This window comes from Mangifera indica, chromosome 14 (assembly GCF_011075055.1).
Source record: "Mangifera indica cultivar Alphonso chromosome 14, CATAS_Mindica_2.1, whole genome shotgun sequence".
NCBI lineage: Eukaryota > Viridiplantae > Streptophyta > Magnoliopsida > Sapindales > Anacardiaceae > Mangifera > Mangifera indica.
Genome location: NC_058150.1, coordinates 2476629 through 2496223, shown reverse-complemented (window position 1 = coordinate 2496223; position 19595 = coordinate 2476629). Strand labels below are relative to the sequence as shown.

Here is a 19595-nt window from a genome sequence, read left to right as displayed (position 1 = left end):
TTTTTTCCCCAAAGAATAAATTATGATTCTGACAAAAGGAATAATAGTTGTAAGTGCCAATAATTGGAACTTCATTCAACCGACCAACACTATTTCACCCATAATCTGTCCCTTTGTTGAGGAAAATGATAAACTATTTCAACTGCCTAATAATTTAGGAAAATACCCCCGTTAATTAGCATTATATGTTCTAATTTCTTAACATAGAGTTTTAATAAAATTACCTATACAGACTTTTTAATATATAAATAAGTATATATATGATATGATATTATATAATTTAAATAACTCTCGATTATAATAATACATCATATATATATTTATTTATATATTAAAAAATATAAACACATGAAACTATTTTTTGAGTTTAGTAATATTTGTAACCTAATCTACTCTTGATTATGATTTAGAGTTAAGATAATTTCTCTTTAATTATTATTGGTTTCAATTTTTAATGTCAACTAATAAACTTGAAAACCGAGTTTGAGAATGCACTAGACCTGATATGAAATTAATATTATTGGCAGAAAAAGAAAAAATTGCATCTTTAATTGAATCGTCATAACTTACAAATTTCTATCATATCCTGAACAACTTTATCATAAATCAAACAACATGTGCAATGTGAGAGTCATGAATGAGCATCATGACGTGAAATAAAATCCGAATCAAGATGGAAATTTTATTTCGTAAAGTTTGAGAAAAGAATCCACTGATATTGAGTTTAATATTAAATAAATCAATAAGCTGATTTTAAGGCGTTGTTACAGGGAGGAACAGGAAGTCTTCTACACTTTCCACCGCCTGGAAAAAGTTAAAAGCTAAAAGGAAAGTTTAACCAATCATCACCCATCTCAGTCAGGATTTTCAAAAAGATATTTTGTTAGTGTGATGTTACAGTTCATTTAGGTATTTAAGTTTTCATGGATTATAAGAAATGATTTGGATTTCACTGGCCTATAGATTCTGTTTCCTAATTTAATTTGTTTTTTTTTAGGTGTAATTAACTGATAATGCATAGCGCACTTTCACATTCACATGCACATGGGAGAAGAAGATTAGATTAACAGAAATATTCTATTCTATTCCCTTTTAATATAATATGCCAAAAAAGCTAAATTATTTACATAGATATATGTCGTTTCCGTTCTGTTACTTCCAATAGCATCCTTTCTTTTCTGCCCACTTTTGTTTGTCTTCTTTCTTTTCTGCTTCTTCGGCACATTTTCGTTCTTTTTCTTTGTGTTGTTTCAATGGCTACTCTTGGTGATATTGGAGTTTCTGCATTGATTAACATACTGTCTGCTTTTGCATTCTTGTTAGCTTTTGCTTTGCTTAGAATTCAACCCATCAATGACAGAGTTTACTTTCCCAAATGGTACATTAGTGGAGGAAGAACCAGCCCCAGAAAGTCTAGGAACTTCGTGGGTAAATTTGTCAATCTCAATTTCATGACATACCTTACTTTCTTGAACTGGATGCCTCAGGCTTTGAAGATGTCTGAGTCTCAGATCATCAGCCATGCTGGTCTTGACTCTGCTGTCTTTCTGAGAATTTACACACTTGGGTACTTCTGCTTCTGTATCTCTTTTTAGATTTTGCTATTTTGGTTAATAAACTTTACTATTCTTTGTTTGGACTTGGAATTTTTTAATTTTGAGATTCTTCAACTGTTTTTTATTCGTACTGGCGTTTGAATCTTTGAGAAAATTTCTGATTTCATATTTTTACTTCTCTGGTATATTTTGCTGTTTCCATAAGTACATTCTAAATTCCTACCAACTTAGGCCTGATGAGGTTTCTGGGTTGGTTAATACTAGTTATGGGTTCAGAAGTTTTTTTTTTTTTTTTTATTCGAATGTAAGATGTATTCTTCTAATTTTCGGAACTTGCACTGACTAATTGTGGTTCTAATTTATGTTTTGTTTTGCTCTATTGTTCATCTTATTTTTAGCTGTTTCTTTCTCTGGTTAGTTTGTGTTTCCTGTTGCTTTTAACTCAGCTTTCTACTGAAGCCCTTTTCTTTCCTGGGTTGTCTCTGTATATGGAAATCAATTAGTTGCAGAATTATTAAATTTTATCTGTGATTGATCATGTTTTGGTTTAAATTTTGAGAATTTGGATTTGGGGGCGTTGCTTATTTGTATTTAGTTGTTACAGATTGATGTAAGGAAATGTAGCTCTTCAAGTTCTTCTGAATAAATTTCTTATTTACCAGTTTATTTTGTTTTTGTTGCGCTCGAGTTGCACACATAATTTTGGTTTCCAGTGCATTTACATGTTTTTAACTTTCCGAAAATCCTTCATGATGTAGAGGCCAGCCTTTATTTTTCTTGCCATCAGCAAATTGCAACATGACCGTGGATTTGTCTTTGTTGTTTTTGAGGCTTCTTTAGTCATTGCTCATTTTTATAGCTGATTTTTTTTGCCTGTTTAATCTGGCAGCTTAAAGATTTTTGTACCAATGACAATTGTGGCACTCGTGGTTCTCATTCCAGTCAATGTGTCAAGTGGTACATTATTCTTTTTAAGGAAAGAGTTGGTTGTAAGTGATATTGATAAGCTTTCAATATCTAATGTTCAACCTCAATCTATAAGGTAAGCTCTATAGTTTTCTCAAACGAAAAACATTGTACCTTACGAGAATTAGGATATGGTTCAATGTTACTAAATTTTGTTCTTTATGGCTTGAACTTCTCAAAATATTTTATGGTAAGGGGCATGAGATTTGTTGATTAAAGAATTATGAATTGCACCACATATATGCCACTATTAACTTTAAAGTGGAGAACTAGAAAAGCACAATCCATGTGCATTTCTGCTTTGTGATTATCAATCTATTGAGATGATTCAATATGGAAAAGATAAATTATGTTGTGGGCATGGCTCTTGGAAATGAGTGTACTTATAATGAGTACCATTTTGAGTACCAATGATGATATGTTACTATGTGATTGAGTATAACTTTTTCTTTAATTCAAAATTATCTAATTATATAGTTGTAAGTGCTCATAGTTTTATTGCTTGTTAATATTCTCAAGTAAATTGTATGAAAAGTATGTGTTCAGTGGCATATATTGACTAGTTTACTCATTCAACTTACATTTGGATGTTTGATTTGTCCAATATTCAGCTGCTGTGTTTTTGCTGAGATAATAGGTTTACTTTAATCACCATGATCCTTTTCAATGTAATACTTCTATTTTCCGATCAGCAAATCCATCTTAAGCTATGTTCTTTGCTCCCTTAACTTTGATAACTTTGTTAGAAACTAGACTTTGCCTTCGTATGCCATTTTATACTTTTGCTGTTGCACTGTTCCTGTGAATTGTAGTAACAATAATGTATTATGCTGGCATCTTTTTCCACATTAATGCTTCTATATATTTCTTTCTTCATATGTTATATCAATTGTCTTAGAAAGTGTTCTGTTAAAATTACAGGTTCTTTGTCCATATAGGATTGGAATACTTGTTCACAATATATATATGCTATATGCTTTACAAGGAATATGATATTGTAGCATCGATGAGGTTACAGTTCTTGGCATCTCAACATAGACGTGCAGAACAATTCACTGTGAGTTGACCGATTGCTTCATAACTTTCCCGAGGAAAAAATTAATGTAATAAATTGAGATCGAATGTCTTTTGTTAATTTGTGCCGTGTATTTTGAGGATCATCCTTATCTATTACTATTTTACATTTTGACCGATATTTTGTAGATTTATCACTTGTTTTGTTAAAGGCTCAGCCTTTTATTTCATGTAGGCAAAAAGATGAATAGATAATGAATTAAGATTTTCATTCTTAACATTACTGGCAATTTGCAAGATAGTTAACTAGTATTAAAAGGTATCACCTTCTTTGTTCAATTTTCTGACATTTTCTTCTTAGAATTTTGGAGTTCAGAGTCTGATTTGCACGTTTTAGATTGTGTTATTTAAGCATTACTTTTAGAAATTAATTCGTTCTTACTGGGTTTGCTTTTTCCCTTTCTCTTAACTGATGTTCCATCAGAAAAAAAACTTTCATGAAGAAATAGGTTTAATGCTTAAATGATTCATCTTTTACTTCTAATCATCATTGTATTTTAGCAGGGACTTTAGCTTCTATGCGGCATTTCTTACAATTAGGTTTGACAACCTTTCTAAGTGTTTGGATTGTGTATTTTTTGCAGGTGGTTGTCAGAAATGTGCCACTTGTTTCTGGACATTCTTTATCAGAAACCGTGGACCATTTCTTTCAAAAAAATCACCCCGATACTTTTCTTTGTCACCAGGTCATACAACCTTTAAATTTTTAGTGATAAACATTTTCCTGTTCTGCATTAATAAATTTAGTCTTGTTTTCATTGTTTCATAGGAATTTTCATTGCTTTATGATGTATTCATTGTGTTTGATTTCTTAATTCAGGCAGTTTACAATGCAAACAAATTTGCTAAGTTTGTGAGGAAAAGAGACAGGCTGCGAAATTGGTTGGACTATTACCAACTAAAGTTTGAAAGGCATCCTGAGAAAAGGCCCACTAAAAAGGTAATTCATTCTTGCAAAACTTAGATCGCAGAAGCACTTTGATCTGATGTATATAACTGCAAGATCTATTCAATAATCAATTCCCATTTTCTGAATTTTAGATTGTTAAAATTTGATGCTGTAAATGCTTTTCAATTTCAGACAGGATTTCTGGGGCTTTGGGGTAAAAAAGTTGATGCTATTGAATACTACAGTCAACAAATAAAGTATTTTGAGAAAAAAGTAAGTTGGTAAAGTTGATTTATCTCCAATAATTCATATTTTCTGATGCCATACATAATCATTTTAATATGTGCATCTATTCCAAAATAAAATATAAATTCTTTTGTTCAACTTAGTTTCATTCAATTCTGTCCGCCAGATATAATATTTAGAAATTTCCTTCTAGATGCTTGAGTTGCTCTAATAGTGGTATGTTACAACCTTGTACTGTGTAGATGTCTTTGGAGCGCCAGAAAATTCTGAAAGACTCAAAATCTGTTCTTCCAGTTACATTTGTTTCATTTAAGTCACGTTGGGGGGCTGCTGTTTGTGCACAGACACAACAAAGCAAGAATCCTACTCTATGGTTGACAAATTGGGCCCCAGAACCTCGAGACGTTTATTGGCAAAATTTGTCTATACCATTTGTTTCATTGACCATCCGGAAACTTATTATATCATTGTCTGTATTTGCTCTGGTTTTTTTCTATATGATACCTATAGCTTTTGTACAATCTCTTGCAAATTTGGAGGGTCTTGAAAAAGTTGCTCCATTCCTCAGGCCAGTGATAGAATTGTAAGTTTACTTATCAGCTTTTCTTAGTTTTTTGTTTTTCTTTAATGTGTTTCTGCAATTGGTTATGAAGCATTTGCTTATTTATTTGATGTGTAAAGTTTGTCATGCTTAACTCTACCTTTACATCTAGTGCTTAAGTTTAATAGGCACCTCCATAGACCAATTAGCTTTGGAATTAGGCTTCTATATCTTTGGTATACCCCGTAGTATATTTATGGAAATTTTACTTTCATTTCAATTGAATTTGGGAAGGCAGGTGATATGGTATTTTCTCATGTCAGATTCTCTATAGTGATTCTCTTAAATAGCTGTTTGGACATTTTGTTGTATACATGTTCCATATTTCATTATTGCCTTGCTCTGGAATTAACTGGCAATGTTTTGCAGGAAATTCATCAAGTCATTCCTTCAGGGTTTCCTTCCTGGTCTTGCTCTTAAAATCTTCTTGTACGTACTTCCAACAATTTTGATGATAATGTCAAAGATTGAGGGACATATAGCTGTATCGAATCTGGAACGAAGGACATCGGCAAAGTACTATTACTTCATGTTGGTGAATGTCTTCTTAGGAAGTATCATTACTGGAACAGCTTTCGAGCAGCTGCACTCTTTCCTTCATCAATCACCAACCCAGTAATACATTATATTCATATGCTGATACATTTATTATTTCCGTGTGTGAATTTTTTTAGGTATTATGCTTTTAAGATGCTTCCATTGCACTTGAAAATTGAATATGCACTTTGTTTCATTGCAGGATTCCTAGGACCATTGGGGTCTCCATACCAATGAAGGCTACATTCTTTATCACATACATAATGGTTGATGGGTGGGCTGGCATTGCTAGTGAGATTCTTCGATTAAAACAATTGGTCATCTTTCATCTCAAGAACATGTTTATTGTCAAGACTGAAAGAGACAGAGAAAAGGCAATGAACCCGGGTAGTGTTGATTTCCCAGAAACTCTCCCAAGTCTCCAGCTATACTTCCTTCTGGGAATTGTCTATGCTGTGGTTACGCCAATTCTTCTTCCTTTTATGTTGGTCTTCTTTGCCTTGGCATACTTGGTTTATCGTCACCAGGTTAGCTTATTCTCAATGCCGTTGTTTTCTTCTAAATTTTATCTTGTTTGTATCCGTGAGTGTTTTGAAGTATATTATACATATTGTTTATAAAATTGTCAATCTTTACAATAGACATGTACTTGTCAGCGAAACGGTATTTCTCTTTTCATTTAATTTCAGGGAGGTTGCGAAACTTTCAGAAAGATTTGCCTGTAAAATCTATCACTTTTTATTATGCAGATAATTAACGTCTACAATCAACAATATGAGAGTGCTGGTGCATTCTGGCCACATGTTCACAGCCGGATAATAGCAAGCTTATTGATATCTCAGCTTCTGTTGTTGGGTCTGCTTAGTACCAAGGAAGCTGCCAATTCTACTCCTCTGCTTATTGTATTGCCTGTATTGACATTAGCATTCCACAAGTACTGCAAAAATCGGTTTGAGCCTGCATTTAGGAAGTACCCACTTGAGGTAAGATCTGTCTCAGAAAGACATTCGTGAACAAATGATGTTTATGTTAACTGCTCGGCTTTATTGACCCAAATGCTGCCATTCTAGCATATTCTTTTATAAATATGATAAGAATTCAACACAGTTGATGAAGTTACTCCATTTTCTTATACAGGAAGCAATGGCGAAGGACATTATGGAGCGAACCACAGAACCTGAACTAAACTTAAAGGCATACCTGGCTGATGCTTACTTGCACCCAATTTTCCTGTCATTCCATGAAGAAGAAGAAGAAAAGGTAGAAGTTAGAGTGGACAAATACCAAGTTCACACTGCCAGCCCCTCGAACAGCGAACCAAGTTCCCCTTCCCCAATCCACCATGTTTATGATCCTCCCACCTCCCCGCCGCAGTATGTCTATCATCATTCTTCCCTCCCCGACTACATCTATCCACCCCCGCCTCCACTCCATTATCCCTATCATTATGAAAGTTGAGCCTTGTAGTCTTGATTGCTAGCTTGCCGGGTAAGATCGCTTGCAAGTGAATCAAGAGGTTTTATGGTCGAGTTATCACTTACATTAGGATTCGAAGGTCTGAGTTTGACTTGGTTTAAATTTATAATGAATTTAGAGGTGCTAATCTGCTCACAAGGAGTCCCAACAATTTTTTTTTTTAACCTTTGTAAGTTATTGTTTTAGCAATGTATATGCATGATTTATGCTGTTTTCTTGTATGAAAGTGTTACAGTGCTTTAGATTCATGTTACCCAGTCCTTTTTTCAATGGAATTGTTGGTATTAGTTTGAATTCATCTGTAAATGGCCTCTGATGAACAAGCTTGCAGCATTATTCAGTACTTGAACAAATTCCCGACATATTTTTATTTATATAACTTTATGATATCTAGTTACCATGAGCAAAAAACTGAAAAACTTCTTCATCTTTGATCATAAACAGAATACATTAATACAGTACAAAGTCAATGTCCTATTTAAGGGAAAAACTAATTCCTAATAATCAGCCATAAACTAATTAAATCTGTCTAAATTAAAATCACAGCTGTTAGCTAAATTAGGAGGATTATAATCAGCCTAAATTATAGTTATTAGTTGTCAATTAGCTATTTACAACCCTATACAATCTCCTAAACAAATAATCCTAGATTCTCCAACACTCCCCCTCAAGCTGGAGAATAAATGTTTTCCATTCCCAGCTTGCTAGTAATATTTCGAAAAGTTGAGCTGTCCAATCCTTTTGTGAACACATCAGCCATCTGACCATTTGTAGGAACATAAGGAGTGCAGATCAGTCCACTTTCAATCTTTTCCTTGATGAAGTGTCGATCCACTTCAACATGTTTTGTTCTATCATGTTGAACCGGATTGTGGGCAATGCTTATAGCAGACTTGTTGTCACAATACAGCTTCATAGGTCCATGCCATTTAACTTGTAGATCTTCTAAGATTTTCTTTATCCACAAGAGCTCGCAAATTCCTTGAGCCATAGCACGTAGCTCAGATTCTGCACTTGATCTAGACACTACTGATTGTTTCTTACTCCTCCAAGTTACTAAGTTTCCTCCAATTAAAGTACAATAACCAGTGGTTGAGCGTCGATCTGTGAGGGAGCCAGCATAGTCTGCATCTGTGTAGGCTTCTACAGTCATCTCTATTCGTTTCCTAAACATAATTCCTCTCCCAAGAGTAGCTTTTAAGTACCGAATCACCCTATATACAGCTTGAAGGTGAACATTCTTGGGGTCATGCATGAACTGACTCACCATGCTTACGGCATATGCGATATCCGGACGTGTGTGAGATAGGTAAATCAGTTTTCCTACCAACTTTTGGTACCTTCCTCTATCAACAACTTCATCATCTTTTGCTTCACTCAACCGGTGATTTTGTTCAATTGGCGTATCAATAGGCTTGCATCCCATCATTCCCGTCTGTCGTAGGAGATCAAGAATATACTTTTGCTGGCAAACAAAAATACCTTCTTTAGACCGAGCTACTTCGATCCCTAAAAAATATTTAAGCTTGCCAAGTTCTTTAATCTCAAATTCTTTTGCAAGTCTAGCCTTAAGCCTCTGAATTTCCTCATCATCATCACCTGTTACAATGATATCATCAACATATACAATCAAAACTGTGAGTTTCCCTGCTGCCGAGTGTTTGAAGAAAAGGGTATGATCTCCTTGACTTTGTTTGAAGCCAATACGAAGCATTACATTAGTAAACCTTCCAAACCAAGCTCGAGGTGATTGCTTAAGCCCGTAAAGTGCCTTTCTTAACCTACACACTTGATTATTTTTGAAATATTTCTCAAAACCTGGTGGAGGTTCCATATACACTTCTTCTTCAAGATCACCATGTAAAAATGCATTCTTGACATCAAATTGCTGCAAACACCAATTGAAATTAGCAGCCAAAGATAAAAGAATGCGGATAGTATTCATCTTAGCTACCGGAGCAAAAGTCTCTTGATAATCTACCCCATGTGTTTGAGTGTACCCCTTGGCTACTAACCTAGCCTTATACCTCTCTAAAGACCCATCTGCATTAAACTTGATTGTATACACCCATTTACATCCCACAAGTTTCTTGTCTTTTGGATGATCAACAATCTCCCATGTACAGTTTTTATTAAGTGCACTCATTTCCTCATTCATGGCAAGTTTCCAATTCTTGTCCCTAAGTGCCTCATTGATAGTTTGGGGAATAGGAATGGTATCTAATTTAGTGAGAAAACAACGGTGTTTATGTGAGATTCTATCCAAAGAAACAAAATGAGAAATAGGATGTTGTGTACAATTTCGAACCCCTTTCCTAACTGCTATAGGAACATCTAAATCATCAATCAATGGAGAGGGTAATTGTATCTGCATACCTGGTTCTGGAGTTGAATCCTGAACTTGCAATTGGGTAGAAACAGGCTCACTTCTCCTTGAGTAGACTAGGATAGGTTTTTCAGCAACTAGAGGTATATTTGGAGTTGATTTTGATGAGTCAGTAGGCTGGTTATGTGGCTGACCAAGGGAAGATTCAAGTGCAGGTTGGTTTTGATCAAGGGGCTGCTCCAATATAGTAGGCAAAGGCTGAACAGTAGGCTGCACTGTGGACTGTAAATCAGGGAAAAACAGCTCAGACTCTTTTATTTCACTCACATTCTCCCCCTGAAGATGAGAACTAGAATAGAAAGGTTGTTTTTCAACAAAGGTAACATCCATTGAAATAAAGAATTTATGAGAAGCAGGATGATAACATTTATACCCTTTTTTAGTGGAAGAATACCCAACAAAGATACATTTTAATGCTCTTGGATCAAGTTTTCCTCGGTTAGTGTCATGAATATGAACAAAAACCACACATCCAAAAACTCTTGGGGTTAATTTAGAAGCTATTTGTGAATTTGGATAATGCTCATGAAACACACTCATAGGACTCTTAAAACTAAGGACTTTAGAGGGCATTCTATTTATCAAGTGAGCTGCAGTGAGTACTGCTTCCCCCCAATAGAATTTAGGAACATTATTTTGAAATAAGAGAGCTCGTGTGATTTCTAAAAGGTGTTTATTTTTCCGCTCCGCTACCCCATTTTGTTGTGGCGTATTAATGCAAGATGAGTAATGAACAATTCCTTCTTTTTGAAGGAAAAATGAAAGATTTTGATTAAAGTAATCTCTTGCATTATCACTCCGTAAGTTTTTAATCCTCACCCCGAATTGATTTTTGATCATTTGGAAAAATTTTGGAAAGATTTCACTAACTTCGGATTTGTTTTTCATTAGATAGACCCAAGTTACCCTTGTGCAATCATCTATAAATGTAACAAACCACCTTGCCCCGGTAATGTTCAAAATTCTAGCAGGACCCCATATATCAGAATGGATTAAAGAAAAAGGTGACATAGATCTAGTATTACTTAAAGGATAAGAAGCACGTTTGTGTTTAGCAAGTTCACACACATCACAATGTAAACTACTCACTTCAATATTTTTGAATAATAATGGAAACATAGTCTTGAGCAAACTAAATGGTGGATGACCAAGACGATAATGGTGGAGCCAAATGTCCTCTTTATTGATAGAATAACTAGATAGATAGGATTTTGAAAGGGAATAGTTACTGCCTTCCTTAGCATCAAGGATATAAAGCCCATTTCTTTCCTTAGCAAGCCCAATCATCTCCCCCGAGACCCGGTCCTGCAATATACAATGTGTAGGATAGAAAATCACTTGACAATTCAAATCACATGTAGCTTGTTTTATGGACAGAAGATTCACAGCTAGTTTAGGAATATGTAGAACATTTTTTAACACAATTTTAGAAGAGAGAGGAATGGTTCCTTGACCTGCAACAGTAATAAAGGTTCCATCGGCAATTTTGATTTTTTTATTGCTAGGATAAGGCTTATATGAGGTAAAAAACTGATGTGAAAAAACCATATGATCAGTAGCACCTGAATCTATGATCCAAGTACTGTTTTGGACAGGAAAAGAGGCACTAAGGGCAAAAGAATTAGAGAACTTACCTGTTTGAGCCAGAGAACATGAGCTGCCAGGATTCCCAACAGAGTTGACCATGGATTTTAGCTTTTCTATCTCTTCCTTGAGAGTTTCCAGTCCATCTTGGTTTGGTTTTTCATTAAGAACATCCTCAGCATTTGTCATGTGGGCTTGTCCTCGGGGCTGTCCCCCACGATTACCTCCTTTTCCTCCAACATTTGAAGGCTTCCCGTGGAGTTTCCAGCATGTATCTTTGGTGTGACGCGTCTTCTTGCAGTAAGTACACCAAACCCCTTCACGGTTAGACTGCCTTTCATTCCTATTGGTCTCAACCTTGTGTCCATCCTTTGTAGAATTCATGGCTGATCCTTCATTGACAGAATTGTCAAGCATAACTCCTCTACGACTCTCCTCAGCCCGTATTATTGAGAAAACTCCTTCAAGGGATGGAAGGACTTCTTTCCCAAGAACTTGGACTCGAACTTGATCAAAGTCAATATTGAGGCCTGTAAGAAATTCAAAAATTCTCTCCCTTTCTACAAACTTCTGCAACATAGCAGCATCTTCTCCACATTTCATTTTAAAGTTTTGATAATAATCCAATTCAAGCCAAAAACCTTTCATGGTACTATAGTACTCAGTGACAGAAAGGTTGCCTTGCTTTGTGGTGTTGATTTTAGTTCGGATCTCATAGATCACTGCAGCATCTTGTATTTTTGAATAGGTTTGGTGAACTGTTTCCCAAACTTCTCTTGCTGTTGTGAGGAACATGCAGGACCGACTCACTTCGGGTGTCATGGAGTTCCATAACCATGACATGATCATGGAATCTTCTTCATCCCATTTCGCAAACGTGGTGTCCTCAGCAGCAGGTCCAGTTCCCATAAGATGACTCAATTTTCCCTTTCCTTTGAGAAAGGTTTTAACAACTTGAGACCATTGAAGATAATTTTGGCCATTGAGCCGGTAGGATAGCTGAATGTTCTGCAGTTCTCCTTTTGACTCAACTAGCATTTCAACTTTGTTAGCTTCAGTAACAGTAGGTTGATTCTCAGAATAACTCTCTGACATAATGACAGACAGAGAGGAAAAAACTGAAGAAGAATTCGGCAACTAGCACCAAAGAGTTAGAAAGATTTTTTGGTGTAGAATGGCCGTAGAGAGGCTCTGATACCATGAGCAAAAAACTGAAAAACTTCTTCATCTTTGATCATAAACAGAATACATTAATACAGTACAAAGTCAATGTCCTATTTAAGGGAAAAACTAATTCCTAATAATCAGCCATAAACTAATTAAATCTGTCTAAATTAAAATCACAGCTGTTAGCTAAATTAGGAGGATTATAATCAGCCTAAATTATAGTTATTAGTTGTCAATTAGCTATTTACAACCCTATACAATCTCCTAAACAAATAATCCTAGATTCTCCAACAATTAAATCTAGATGACAAAAAGCTTTCAAAGTTACATTTGGGAGGCCTGGCTCCACTAAATTTGATTAATTCAAAGACAAATAAATTATAGAGTATGCGTACACACTTTTAAAAAACAATTTGGATACACAGATAATGTGTTATTATGTGATTGAATATTATTTTATTTTTAATTCAAAATCATTTAATCGTATAATGATACATTCTCTATATATTTAAATTAAGGTTGAACTTGAACTGAGTCAACTCCAACTAAATGTTCGGTTCGTTTTAAAGTTGAGTTGAACTCAAACTATAAAAAATTCGACTTATGAGTTGGATAAATGACTTGATTCAGTTCAAACTTGATCGTGGCTCAATTAAAATTATATTAAATAATTGTTAAACGATGATGTTTTGTCAATTAGTCACAAATTTATACCACAAATTTGAGTTATGAATTTAAATCATAAATTTGAGTCAAACTTGAATCGAATTATTTTTATTCGAATCGAACATGAACTACTCCTAATATTGGCTTAATGAATTGGAATCGAACTCAAACTGTGTTATTTTTTATTCGAATCAAACTTAAGTCAAAGGTTATTTGAGTTTGATTCAGTTCATATTAGAACATATCTAAATATCTAATTGAGTATCTTAACATATTTATTTATAATTTAAGTGGATTAATTAGTTTGTTATATAAGTATCATAATTTACAATAAAACTATTAACACACATTTTTAGTATATAATTTGAATTAGAGATAAATATGCATGGGTTAAATTGTATATCAAAAATATATATATATAATGTTATTATTTAAATATAATAATATTTTATTTATAATTCAAAATCATTTCAATTTTTTTCATACAAAATATTTAAAAAATAAAATTTTAATATAAATTATGCAGGTTTTGACGATTATGTTTATTATTATTTATTTTGGCGTAATTAATTCACCGTTTTAGTGTAATGAATTTGTTAACTTGAAAGGAGAGCAAAAAAGTATAAATAGGAAAATCTAAAACCCTAAATAGCTGCTCAAACCGCACAGCAGTTTGAGTTGGGGCTTCAACTTGAACTTCTACGACGATGGGTGGAAAACTTAAAGATACAGCTTCTCTCACCCAATCGCTCATCGAGGAAGTTCAATCTAAGAAGAAGAACAAGAAGAATAAACACAAAGATATCGAAACTGAAGAACCAAACGAAGAAAATCTTAAACGAAAGCTTCAGGCGGTTGAAACGGATGTGTGTAAAAAGAAGAAAAAGAAGCACAAGAAGGACCGGGAGAATGGACACGACGCGAAATCAGATGAACAAGTAGTTAAAGAAGAAGAGGAAGAGGAAGAGGAAAGCATTGATGGGTCTAAGAAGAAGGAAAAGAAGAAGAAACGTAATAAGGAGGGTAAAGAAAGCGAAACGAATGAAGCAAAGGAAAGTGAAAACGGTGAAGCAAAACAAGAAGTGGATTCTAAAGTGGTGGTGACTGGAAAAGGTGTGGAGGAAGCCAAGTACGTGTCGTTGAAATCCTTTTCTGACGCAAGGCTTCCTGAGAATGTGTTGGAATGCTGTAAGAATTTTAAGAATCCATCCCCAATTCAGTCTCACGCCTGGCCATTCTTGTTGAACGGCCGTGATTTTATAGGGATTGCCAAAACTGGATCAGGTATATTTGTGTTTATGTTGATATTTATGCGGAACTGGATTCATTTGATTAATTTTGGAGGTCAAATTTGATTAATTTGTGTAGGTAAGACATTGGCATTTGGGGTTCCTGCGATTATGCATGTATTGAATAAGCGAAAGGGGAAGTCAGTGAAGAAGGCAAATCCGCTCTGCCTTGTACTCTCACCTACTAGAGAGTTGGCTGACCAAGTATGTATCCTTACTTTGTGTAATATTCAATGTAATATGTGCTAAGTTTTAGTTTTAGATATGTAACGGCGGTGCTACATTTTGAGAATTTTTGGATGAATATTTGTTAGATCATGCCTTTGTTTGCCAAATTATTTATATGTAAGACCACTTTGCGAGCTGGTGACAAGCATTGGGTCACTTACAGTTTTAAGAAGTCTTGGACATCATATCACAAATTGAGTTTTATTACTTTTATCTATTAGAACTGAAGCAAAAACAATGTAAATCAAATATTTCTTAACACCTTTACTTATGCCCATAAAGTTGATGCTTGTCCTGAATCAGTATGAATAATGGGGGTGTTCATGTTTTATTCTTCTATTTTGAAGAAAATAAAGTTCCTTTTATCTTTACATTATATATTTAAATTCAGTAATGTCGATGCCAGCCGCTAAATTATTATGCTAGTGCTGTGCTGATGTTACCTTGAAGCGGTAAGCAAAGCTGCATTATTTCTATGGCTGTGTAGACTACTATGTATTTTCTACATGATTTTATGATGTTTAATTGATGCAATTTTTTCCTCCATGTTTTGTGTTATCTTTCAATTGATCGATACATTGAAATCTATTTCTCAAAGAATTTGACAAATATTGGCTTTACCTGCTGTTGCAGATTTACGATGTTATATCCAATGCTGGGAAACCTTGTGGTGTGAAATCAGTCTGTGTGTATGGAGGAACGTCAAAACAACCTCAAATTTCAGCCCTACAATTGGGTGTGGTAAGAGGTTTTATATTTACCTTTCAAATGATATTTGGCTTATTTTTAATTGGTTTTATATAAGATTGGATTCAAAATTTAGTACTTTGATTTACTACACCTAGTTTTTTTTTTTTTTAATTTTCTCTATGTCTTAGAATATGTGGCATTTTTTTGAAGAAAAGAAGTGATTTGTTTCTTTTTAGTTCTTTGGGCATCAAATTATGGTGCCTCTAAAAATGATAAAATTTACTGCATAATCCTTTGAACATTGTAACATCAAATGATAGCCTATATATCTGACAGAGTTTGGTATTAATATGACTCAGCATTACCTCTTATGTTGGATTCTTTTGTGCACTTAGGATATTGTCATTGGAACTCCTGGTCGTCTGATAGATCTAATAGAAATGAATGTCTGCCATCTTAGTGATGTATCTTTTGTGGTAAGAACACTATCCTTTTTTCAGATTCATTTGCTTAGCCTCATCTCTTGATTGAGTTTGACCAACGGATGATGTTTTTTTAATATATATGGTGATGCTCATTGTGTATTTAACTGTCATTATCTCATTGAATATTGGTATTTAACTTTTATAAATGAAAGCTCACTTTCTTTTCCTTTAAAGAGGGAAAAGCTCAGTTTTTTATAAAAGAGGGAAGCTTATTTAAGATCAGGCTGTCTTTCTTGACTATTTGTTGTACACTGTCATCCAAACAGTGACAATGGATTATATTGGACTTACAAATTAAAATTCCTCATGACAGGAAATCATTCATTTTAGAAAAGCTCACTAAGTTGTTCAGTGTAGGGTATTCATCAATCTAAAGAACAGAAAATGATGGTCTGTATTGGACTTTGAATTAACATTAAAAAGAAACAATTCCTCCTTAGAACCCCTTATTTGTAATTTACTTTACATATGGTTAAAAGATAAATGAATTGTTTGATTTGTTGAAGAAAATTGTTGACTTTTATAAATGTAGAAAAGCTCAGTTAATTTTTTTTTTTAAAAAAAGAAGGAAAGCTCATTTAAAATTAGTCCCTCTCTCTTGGGTATTTGTTATACACTGTCATCCAAACAATGACAATGGATTATATTGGACTTACAAATTAACATTTTTAATGACAGGAAATCATCCACTTTAGAAAAGCTTACGTAAGTTGTTCAATGTAAGGTACTCATCAATCTAAAGAATGGAAAATGTTGGATCTTATTGGACTTTGAATTAACATTAGCAAGAAAAGCTTCCTCCTCAGAACCCATTATTTATAATTTACCTTATATGTGGTTAAAAGATAAACGAATTGTTTGATTTGTTGAAGAAATTTGTCCACCTTTTTTATATATCAGAGATAATATCATTTCTTAGCTAAACATATCAATTTTGTAGGTTCTAGATGAGGCAGATCGAATGCTTGATATGGGATTTGAGGAGCCTGTCCGTTTGATATTGAGCAAAATATCGTCTGGTATGTTTTATTCATAGATGTTCTCTGTTCTCTCTCACATCTTGTGTAATAGCCTTTTGAAATTCTTTTTGTCCATATCCATCCATTCTGAGTTAATTGTGTTCTTGGCACATATTTTGAATATGGACAAATCACTTAATTGTGTGCAGCTCGCCAGATGGTAATGTTCAGTGCCACGTGGCCTGTAGAAGTTCATAAATTAGCTGAGGAATATATGGATCCCAATCCAGTTAAGGTATTCATCTGTATTATTGTGATGTTTTGGTTGTGCTACCTTGCCTTTCTTAGAAGTGAAATCAGCTTTGTTTTAGGTGGTTGTGGGTTCAGAGGATTTGGCTGCCAACCATGATGTTATGCAGATTGTTGAGGTTAGTTTTACAATATGAGATTTGTTCTAAACAACCTTAGTTTCTATTTTTATTCATATATATGCTTGTATTAACATCTCTTGGACAAAATTGCAGGTCTTGGATGATCGTTCACGTGATCAGCGCTTACTTGCTTTGCTAGAAAAATATCATAAATCTCAAAGGTATTAGCTCAAAATTTCTGAGTTACATGCAACTTTAATGTGTTCAATTTAGTGGGAAATTTTTGCTTGTCTTTGGGCGATTTATCATATATCAAAAATAAAATTTGCAACTTCTTGCTTGATCTCATAGATTCTGGAGGACTGATTCCTGAAGTAAATGAGTTACACAAACTCAATCTTGTCAGTGTGAAATTTGGTTTCCAAATGCTTAGGCCTACCAGTTCTTTTAAAAATAGGCTTGCATCTAAGGAAAGGGAAACCCTGGATGTCTTTTCCTAAAGAAGATAAAGATTAAAAATAAAAAAAATAGAAGAAAGAAGTGTTGAATCTCCATTCATTTTTTCATATTGTCTTTAGATACTAGAGCTCTTACATCATGCTGATACACTGCTTGTTACTCATGACCAGGAACAGAGTGTTAGTTTTTGCCTTGTACCAGTTGGAAGCTGATCGTATTGAACATATGCTGCGAAAGAGGTAACATTATTCTTTTCGGGTAATAGTCTGGTGAATAAGCCATTCCAAATTATAGCTGACATCCATGCATCTGAAGATAGAACTGGCAAAACTTATTGAGGAATTTAATTTGCTATGCAATTCCCCTTTTTTCTCATTTTCTTCTGGCTCTCAGTGGTTGGAAGGTTGTTGCAATACATGGTAAGAAAGCACAACATGATCGTACAAAGTCACTATCTTTGTTCAAGCAGGGAACCTGTCCTTTGATGGTATGCTGCATGATGGTTGTGTGTAATATGGACTTTTATTCTCTTCTATGCATGTATAAATCTAACTGGCATAATGTATCTGCAGGTTGCTACTGATGTGGCTGCTCGGGGCTTGGACATTCCTGATGTTGAAGTAGTTATTAACTATTCTTTTCCTCTAACAACGGAAGATTATGTTCACAGAATAGGAAGAACTGGCCGGGCTGGTAAGAAGGGTGTCTCTCACACATTCTTCACTCATCACAATAAGGTAACTTCTGAAACTCAATCTTGTAATTGTTGCTTGAACACCATAGTCAAAACTAATACATTCTTCTGTAAGCCAATTTGTGTTATTTCTAAATAGTGATGACACTATTTCAGGGACTTGCTGGGGAGCTGGTGAATGTTCTGAGAGAAGCTGGGCAAGTTGTGCCCGCTGATCTTCTGAAATTTGGTACTCATGTAAAGAAAAAGGTGTAAATTTCTATCCATTTACGACACTTTTCATGCTCACTCTAGTGTCCACATAAAGATACCTGTGTGCATGCGAATCCTTGTCCCTTTGATGAGATGCTGAAGGCATCTTTAAACTTCATAGGCTGTTAAATATGGTACATGAACATGCATTTTGAGCCGCAAATTAGTTCTGAGTTAGCCTATAATATTTTGTCTCATTGCAATGCAGGAGTCGAAGCTTTATGGGGCTCACTTCAGGGAAATTTCAGCAGATGCTCCAAAGGCTAAAAAAATAACATTTCAAGACTCTGATGAAGAGTGAATCAACAGCCCCTGAAACACAGTGACTCCTGTAGGGATAGAAACTAGATATATAGCGTCAACTATTGAAATTGGTGAAAGAGTTTCACATTTGCTCTATTTAATTTTATCATTATTTTTTATTATGCTTTTTGTCCTTGATCCAGCAGCAAGACTGATCTTGCACATGATCAGTCTGTGTTCGAGTAGCTTGATGCTTATAGAAAATTTCCTTAGAACCCTTTTAGTAAAAGCTACCAGATTTTACATGCTTCTAATTCGTCAGTACTCTTTTTCTTACTGTTTTGTTTGTGTATGTAACTTATTCAATTAATACATTACCTTGGCATTATTTATGGAGGAGAATTTGAAAATGGCATTACAATTTCTGATATCTCAGTTTTATTCTCTGAAGTTCTGCTTTGATCTCTAAGAATTATATGCATTGATTTTAATTTCATTCATGAAATACCTGATTGATGGAAAAATTATTGAGTTATCCAATTTTCTTAGTTATTATATCAGCATAAGGTGATGATCAAAAATTTTATTGACAAGTGGAAGAGGCTGCATTACTATAACAATTCACGATCGATTTGTGTAAAGTTCGACTTCCAAATAAAATAAAATTATTGAAAATTGATATGGCCATGGCTATGGCTGGAGGGTGTGTTCGGGAGACAACTTGAGGCCTTGACACTCGTATAAAGTTCCTGTTTTGGCAATTCAAAAGTAAGAGAG

General features: G+C 34.4%; 2 protein-coding genes across 2 annotated transcripts; both read left to right on the top strand.

The window, feature by feature from the left end:
• The first annotated feature begins 1066 nt into the window (after positions 1-1066).
• LOC123196763 (CSC1-like protein At1g32090) lies at positions 1067-7639 on the top strand. Its single transcript, XM_044610878.1, has 11 exons — positions 1067-1567; positions 2446-2598; positions 3444-3579; positions 4181-4282; positions 4417-4536; positions 4678-4758; positions 4974-5314; positions 5702-5947; positions 6072-6396; positions 6619-6852; positions 7007-7639. The coding sequence occupies exons 1-11, from the start codon at positions 1254-1256 to the stop codon at positions 7325-7327; spliced, it is 2373 nt and encodes a 790-aa protein (XP_044466813.1). The 5' UTR covers positions 1067-1253; the 3' UTR covers positions 7328-7639.
• Positions 7640-13773: 6134 nt separating this feature from the next.
• LOC123196847 (DEAD-box ATP-dependent RNA helicase 5) lies at positions 13774-19248 on the top strand. Its single transcript, XM_044610989.1, has 13 exons — positions 13774-14432; positions 14517-14641; positions 15299-15406; positions 15751-15831; positions 16781-16859; positions 17009-17094; positions 17171-17227; positions 17324-17391; positions 17800-17868; positions 18023-18116; positions 18202-18366; positions 18480-18572; positions 18784-19248. The coding sequence occupies exons 1-13, from the start codon at positions 13856-13858 to the stop codon at positions 18874-18876; spliced, it is 1695 nt and encodes a 564-aa protein (XP_044466924.1). The 5' UTR covers positions 13774-13855; the 3' UTR covers positions 18877-19248.
• Positions 19249-19595: the final 347 nt, after the last annotated feature.